Below are 7,350 nucleotides of genomic sequence, written 5' to 3' on the forward strand. Positions count from 1 at the left end.
CGTAGTTCCTCCTCCTCGGAGAAGTCGGCGTCCACCTTCCTGATCCTACTCCTCCCCGCTCTCCACAGGCGGTGGCGTTCCCTACGTCTCCGTATTCTTCCCCGCCCTACAGCCTCTCTGCGGATCTCCTCCCCGGCCTCCTTCTGCGAGAGGACCGCCTCGCAGGACCACCGCACTCATCGCACCAATCGCACCCACGGCACACACCGCACGCACTGAAGCCACCACACGCACCGCACGCAACGCACGCAACACACGGGGGCATCACCTCCTTGAAAGGGGAGCAGCAGGCTGAGGGAGTGACGGTGATGTTGGTCGCACCATCCTCCGCAGTTCCTCCTCCTCGGACAAGCCGGCGTCCCCCTTCCTGGTCGTACTCCTGCCCGCTCTCCACAGGCGGTGGCGCTCCCTCCGCCGCCCTATTCTTCCCCGCCCTACTGCATCTCTGCGGATCTCCTCCACAGACTCCTTCTGCGAGAGGACCGCCTCGCAGAAGGACCACAGCACTCACCGCACCATTCGCAACCACCGCACACACCGCACGCACTGCACGCACCGCACGCAACGCACGGGGGGCATCGCCTCCTTGAAAGGGGAGCAGCAGGCTGAGGGAGTGACGAAGATGTTGGTCGCACCATCCTCCGTAGTTCCTCCTCCTCGGAGAAGTCGGCGTACACCTTCCAGATCCTACTCCTCCCCGCTCCCCACAGGCGGTGTCGTTCCCTCCGCCACCGTATTCTTCCCCGCCCTACTGTCTCTCTGCGGATCTCCTCCGTGGCCTCCTCCTGCGAGAGGACCGCCTTGCAGAAGGCCCACCGCACCTACCGCACCATTCGCAGCCACCGCACACACCGCACGCACTGCACCCACCGCACGCACTGCACCCACCGCACGCACCGCACGCATCGCACGCAACGCACGGGGGGCATCGCCAACTTGAAAGAGGAGCAGCAGGCTGAGGGAGTGATGATGATGTTGGTCGCACCATCCTCCGTAGTTCCTCCTCCTCGGAGAAGCCGGCGTCCCCCTTCCTGATCCTACTCCTCCCCGCTCCCCACAGGAGGTGGCGTTCCCTCCGCCTCTGTATTCTTCCCCGCCCTACTGCCTCTTTGCGGATCACTTCCGCGGCCTCCTTCTGCGAGAGCACCACCTCGCAGAAGGACCACCGCACTCACCGCACCTATCGCACCCACCGCACACACCGCACGCACTTCACCCATCGCACGCGCCACACGCAGCGCACGCAACGCACGGGGGGCATTAACCCCTTGAAAGGGGAGCAGCAGGCTGAGAGAGTGACGTTGATGTTGGTCGCACCATTCTCCGTAGTTCCCCCTCCTCGGAGAAGTCGGCGTCCCCCTTCCAGGTCCTACTCCTTCCCGCTCCCCACAGGCGGTGGCGTTCCCTCCGCCTTGTACTCTTCCCCGCCCTACTACCTCTCTGCGGATCTCCTCCGCGGCTTCCTTCTGCGAGAGGACCGCCTCGCAAAAGGACCACCGCACTCCCCGCACCATTCGCATCCACCGCACACACCGCACGCACTGCACCCACCGCACGCACCGCACGCAACGCACGGGGGGCATCACCCCCTTGGAAGGGGAGCAGCAGGCTGAGGTAGTGACGGTGATGTTGGTCGCACCATCCTCCGTAGTTCCTCCTCCTCGGAGAAGTCGGCGTCCCCCTTCCTGATCTTACTCCTCCCCGCCCTCCATAGGTGGTGGCGTTCCCTCCGCCTCCTTACTCTTCCCCGCCCTACTGCCTCTCTGCGGATCTCCTCCGCGGCCTCCTTCTGCCAGAGGACCTCCTCGCAGAAGGACCACCGCACTCTCCGCACCATTCGCACCCACCGCACACACCGCACGCACCGCACGCACCGCACGCAACGCACGGGGGGCATCACCCCCTTGAAAGGGGTGCAGCAGGCTGAGGGAGTGACGGTGATGTTGGTCGCACCATCCTCCGTAGTTCCCCCTCCTCTGAGAATTCGGCGTCCCCCTTCCTGATCCTACTCCTCCCCGCTCTCCACAGGCGGTGGCGTTCCATCCGCCTCCGTATTCTTCCCCGCCCTACTGCCTCTCTGCGGATCTCCTCCGCGGCCACCTTCTGCGAGAGGCCCGCCTCGCAGAAGGACCGCCGCACTCACCGCACCAATCGCACCCACCGCACACACCACACGCACTGCACCCACCGCACGCACCGCACGCACGGCACGCAACGCACGGGGGGCATCACCCCCTTGAAAGGGGAACAGCAGGCTGAGGGAGTGACGGTGATGTTGGTCGCACCATCCTCCGTAGTTCCCCCTCCTCGGAGAAGTCGGCGTCCCCCTTCCTGATCCTACTCCTCACCGCTCTCCACAGGCGGTGGCGTTCCCTCCGCCTCAGTATTCTTCCCCGCCCTACTGCCTCTCTGCGGATCTCCTCCGCGGCCTCTTTCTGCGAGAGGACCGCCTCGCAGGGCAACCGCACTCACCGCAGAAATCGCACCCACCGCACACACCGCACGCACTGCGTCCACCGCACGCACCGCACGCAACGCACGGCGGCATCACCCCCTTGAAAGGGGAGCAGCAGGCTGAGGGAGTGACGGTGATGTTGGTCGCACCATCCTCTGTAGTTCCTAATCCTCGGAGAAGTCAGCGTCGCCCTTCCTGATTCTATTCCTCCCCGCTCTCCATAGGCATTGGCGTTCCCTCCGCCTCAGTATTCTTCCCCGCCCTACTGCCTCTCTGCGGATCTCCTCGGCGGCCTCCTTCTGCGAGAGGACCGCTTCGCAGAAGTAGCACCGCACTCACCGCACCATTCGCACCCACCGCACACACCGCACACACCGCAGGCACCTCTCGCACCGTACCCACCGCACTCACCGCACCCGCCGCACCCACTGCACGTACCGCACCCACCGCATCCACCGCACCCACCGGTCCCACCGTACCCACCGCACGCATCGCACCAACCGCACCCACCGCACGCACCGCACGCACCGCACACACCGCACCCACCGCACCTACCGCAACCATCGCACCTACCGCATCAACGGCACTCACAGCACGAACCGCACCCACCGTACCCACCTCACCCACCGCAAGCATCGCACCCACCGCACGCACCGCACGCACCGCAGCCACCGCACGCCCCGCATGCTCCGCATGAACCGCACGCACCGAACGCACCGCACGCACCGCACGCACTGCATGCTTCACACGCAACGCACGCACCGCACGCAACATACCCTCGGCACACACCGCACCCAACGCGCCCACCGCACCTACCGCACACACCGCACGCACCATACTCACCGCACCCACCACACCCACCGCACGCACCACACATACCGCACGTACCGCACGCAGCGCACCCACCGCACGCACCGCACCCACCACACCCACCGAACCCACCGAACCCACCGCACCCTCCGCACCCACCGCACGCACCGCATGTACCACACACATCGCTCCCACCGCACCCACCGCACCCTTCGCCACCACCCAAACAAGAAACGAGCAAGAATTCTTTTCTCATAAACATTATTCTGCTCAACAAACACAATCATATTCATTTCGTTATATTCATTGTATATTTTTACAATGATGTAGATGCAGATGCCAGATATCATGCGTCATACAACAATCACTCAGAAACACATATGCATATACTCTTCACACATTTTCAAAGTAACGTGTCAGTCAAATGGTTTGATTCGACTCTTCAGTCAAGTTTTTATACTTCATTGCCTTAAATGAAGCATGGCTCCACACTCGTTTCAGCAGATCACAGGGACTAGCGACTAGTGTCCTCCTCAACATCGGACAGAGATTCGCCGCAGTGGCCCAGCGCAAGTGGCTCCCGACCCCATTTCCTCTACCAGCATCCTCTTCGTCATAGATTTACAATACTTGAAAAAGGAGGAACAACCGTATTAAGTTAACGATAACAATATCAGTGATAATATTAAATTGTGTAAAATTATTTTTAGATCTGTCAATAAATTAGATTGTAACTTACTATATAACAAATAACCAAGATATTCGATGTAACATCCAGACAGTACAACTACATGAAAAGATGTCTTAGAAGCATCTGAAAGACGTTTAAAACATATAGCATATATGTCAAATGTTTCTAGGTCGACTTTTAAATATAAATTTATACCGTCTGAGATAATCGTCAAATATCTATCATACGGTATAATGCATATTTGAGCAATTTTTCGACGAACGCCCAATTGGCTTGCGTCCAGTTATCAGAGCCGGACTCATGTCTGGCGAGAATTTAGTCTGAGGTCGAGGCGACAGGTTCCTAAGGTGTCGCGAGCTTTCCGTTAGCGTCCATGGATTTCATCTTGTATTTCCACTGCGTCTGGCCCCTCCGACTGCTGCGGAATGGAAATACGATCGACCATTAGTCCTCCATTATTAAAACTGATTATTAGATAATTCGCGATATATACAGTGTGCGTTCAGAGATCTCGGAGGAATGAAAGAAGGTAGATCAAGTTCGTGATTAACAAGTAAAAATATTTTCTTCCGTGTGAAAACGTAATCGACTCGCAGATTTTCGCTCCGAGACCTATAGTTTCACTTTTACCGTTATTGAAAGATATCTTTTACCAGAGAATACTACGTAGGAAGCACAAAATAAAGAAGCAGAGATTAATAAATTTGAGAAAACGTGAGATTAGTTTATGGAGATTGTAAGAGATTGTAATTTCGCGAGAATTATTGTGACGCACCTCTGAGCGGGTTCTTTATTCAACACGACGCTATCCAGCAGAGAAAAGCTCCGAAAATATGCCGCTCGATGTGGGAAAATTTCCGTGGGCGGATTCGTCTCGAAGTCCACGTTCGTTAACCTTTGCTCCAGTACTTGTTGCGTATCCGCCATGCTCGTGGAAGGCTCGTACCTCATCGATCGTATGATGCTCCACCTGATTTTCTTCCTGGAAGTCACGGGAAAGAATGCCGATTAAACCCGAGTTAAAAATACTCATCGTCGTATACCGAGTATAAAAATAATCGAATATAAAAATTAATCGAAGTTTACTTTATAAGAGAAATCCTTTGGACGAAGACCTTTATGTTGAAATCGAGCTCGCTCCACGTCGACATCACTTTACTGTCGACGAGAGAGGCGAACATCTGCGTCTTGAGGAATCTCGAGTAGATGAACAGTAAATGCTGCGTAGATTGGTAGGATAAAAACGTAGTCTTGTCGAAAACGTATCCTGTCCATCCTATCTCTGTTATTGATCCACTCATGCTTATCTTCCAATGCTAAAGAAGCCGTATATTTAACATTAAGTTTAGGTGTATATTAAATATCAAACACATACAAATTACTTAAATACGAATAATTTCCATCCTATTATGATAAAATAAATTTATAATCTTTTTATAATTCTTTTCTTGCTTTTTACAAAATATAAATCTATAACCAACATCCCCAAAGTCTTTTCAATGCAACACACGTACCTGACTTGGCTGTATGACGAAGTGCTCGTAATTAGAAAACATTTGTACAAAACGGTTCAGAAATCATTTTCCTGATAGCGTTATTGAAGACGAGAGTCTCTTAGTAGTCTTCCTGCGGTGTGAGCATCTTGTTGTTTGTAGTATCCTCCACGGAATTAATAACATCTACGTTTACTGCAATTGAAATGTCCGGACAGAGTTATAATCCGATTATCTAAGCCACTCGATGGTGAAGATTATGTTACCTGATCTTTTAACAATGTCCACTATCCTTTGCAAGTTGTCCGACTATGGGTATGGCTCCGTTCGGTCCCAATCTAGTACATCATGCAGAGAATATTCTCTGCGAAGAAGGTAAAAACCGGAACCAGGAAGCGTCAAGCTACTAGTCATGATTTCGCCGTCGTAATAATTTAAGACCATGTTATCAGTCCTACAAAACGTTCTTCGCGTTTAGAAACCGAATAACCAACATTTTACTCAGCGAGGAAGGTAAGGTTAAAAAATTACTTACTTTCCCGAATGTGGTACTTTTTACTTGTTTAGAAGCACCCTAATCTCAGTGATAAACTGCACTTTGTGAGGAGACACAGGTAACTGTTCCGGGAATTGGCTACTTTGCTTATCTATATATACATAACAGAGGTTCGCCTGCAACCAAAGATGATAAAATGTCACTCGAGAGCGATTTCTACAGTTTGCTTTCACGAACAAACAGATTAACCATCACTTAGCACAAGAAATGCTGAAACCGAATAGTGGTAGTTGGAAAATGAAATTAGCTGATACGGAATCAGTTGCAACAAAAGTCAACAAGAAATAGCAGTCGACCTGGACGTTAATTTCGGATGCTCCATTATTTCAGATAATATCCGAGTGTCGGACAATACCTGCGAGACTGGCCACTAGATATTTGGGTATAGAAAGCACTCGGTTCAAATTTAGCGATATGCTCGAAGCGAATTCGATCGTCTGTCGAAGCGTTGTTAAAACTTGTTAAAGCACTTATGGTTTAATGGCGGTTAACACCGAACATCGAACGAAGAACTTCAAGGATTTAACGGCAGCGGCACATTATACAGTAAATTGTACACGTAGGATTCCAGACTACAGGCTATAGGGCTGGGTCCCGGCCAGCCCAGCCCTATAGCCCGTCTAGGAACGCACCTGAAAATTTTATTGATCGATACCCCCACCACTCTATGGAACTACATGCTCCAGGCGCCATTTAAAAATCCCATATTTTTCAGACGCCATTTAAATATTCCACGCACGACGCCATTGAAACATCAGCGTTAAAACCTTCCATTTAAAATTGGCATTTAAAGATCGCATTTGAAGATTAATTGTTATTTTTACACGCAAGCGAGCTATAGAATGACTTTGGCAGGGTATTGAGAAACCGCCAATTCGACGAGCGGAGAAAAAGAGATCTCGCGATGTGCACACGATGTTGGTTTAGGACAACGGAAGCGATCGGAGCCGCGTAGAATTCGCCGCGACAACCTTTCTCTCTCTTGATCTTACCTGTAGAGATTATTGAGGAACGTCTTGGCCGCGTGGAGGTAGGGTTGCTGGCACAGTAAAGATATCGATTTGGTCACTAGCAACTTGTCTTTGGTAGAGTCGTAATACGCTAACGCGGCACCCGGCGAATGGGCCGACAGCTTGAAGTGCCGCGACAATGATCTCGCGTTGTATCCGTTCTGGCCCTTCCTCGCACTGAAAAGTCGGACCTTGTAGTCGATCGTGTGTCATGCGCGAAGATATCGATTAATTGAGACAAATGTGGCATTCCGAGCGCTAAGGAGATGAGCTCCGGCTGTTCATTGTACTAGGGCAGTCTAAAAAATTCTCGGCGTGACACATAGATGGCATTA

At 52.6% G+C, this 7,350-nt stretch overlaps 1 protein-coding gene across 4 annotated transcripts; it reads right to left on the reverse strand.

Moving 5' to 3' along the window:
- Window positions 1-3,520: 3,520 nt before the first annotated feature.
- On the reverse strand, window positions 3,521-7,218 carry LOC105188848 (DENN domain-containing protein 5B-like). Of its 4 annotated transcripts, none has more exons than XR_003114155.1 (10): window positions 6,998-7,218; window positions 5,985-6,121; window positions 5,716-5,903; window positions 5,471-5,644; window positions 5,043-5,272; window positions 4,732-4,938; window positions 4,610-4,618; window positions 4,152-4,374; window positions 4,005-4,079; window positions 3,521-3,894 (listed from the first exon to the last, which is right to left on the reverse strand). XR_003114155.1 is itself a non-coding variant. In XM_025306656.1 (8 exons), exons 4-8 carry the CDS (start codon window positions 5,510-5,512, stop codon window positions 4,299-4,301), a joined length of 564 nt encoding a protein of 187 aa, XP_025162441.1. In that variant the 5' UTR covers window positions 5,513-5,644; window positions 5,716-5,903; window positions 5,985-6,121; window positions 6,998-7,218; the 3' UTR covers window positions 4,109-4,298. The 4 variants fall into 4 exon arrangements, 1 of the variants encoding a protein (XP_025162441.1); XR_003114156.1 differs by lacking the exon at window positions 6,998-7,218 and adding an exon at window positions 6,361-6,583; XR_003114157.1 differs by lacking the exon at window positions 4,610-4,618 and having other exon boundaries at window positions 3,527-3,894.
- Between the last annotated feature and the right edge of the window lie 132 nt (window positions 7,219-7,350).

Source organism: Harpegnathos saltator, unplaced genomic scaffold, assembly GCF_003227715.2.
Source record: "Harpegnathos saltator strain DR-91 unplaced genomic scaffold, Hsal_v8.6 scaffold795, whole genome shotgun sequence".
NCBI classification, from domain to species: Eukaryota; Metazoa; Arthropoda; class Insecta; order Hymenoptera; family Formicidae; genus Harpegnathos; species Harpegnathos saltator.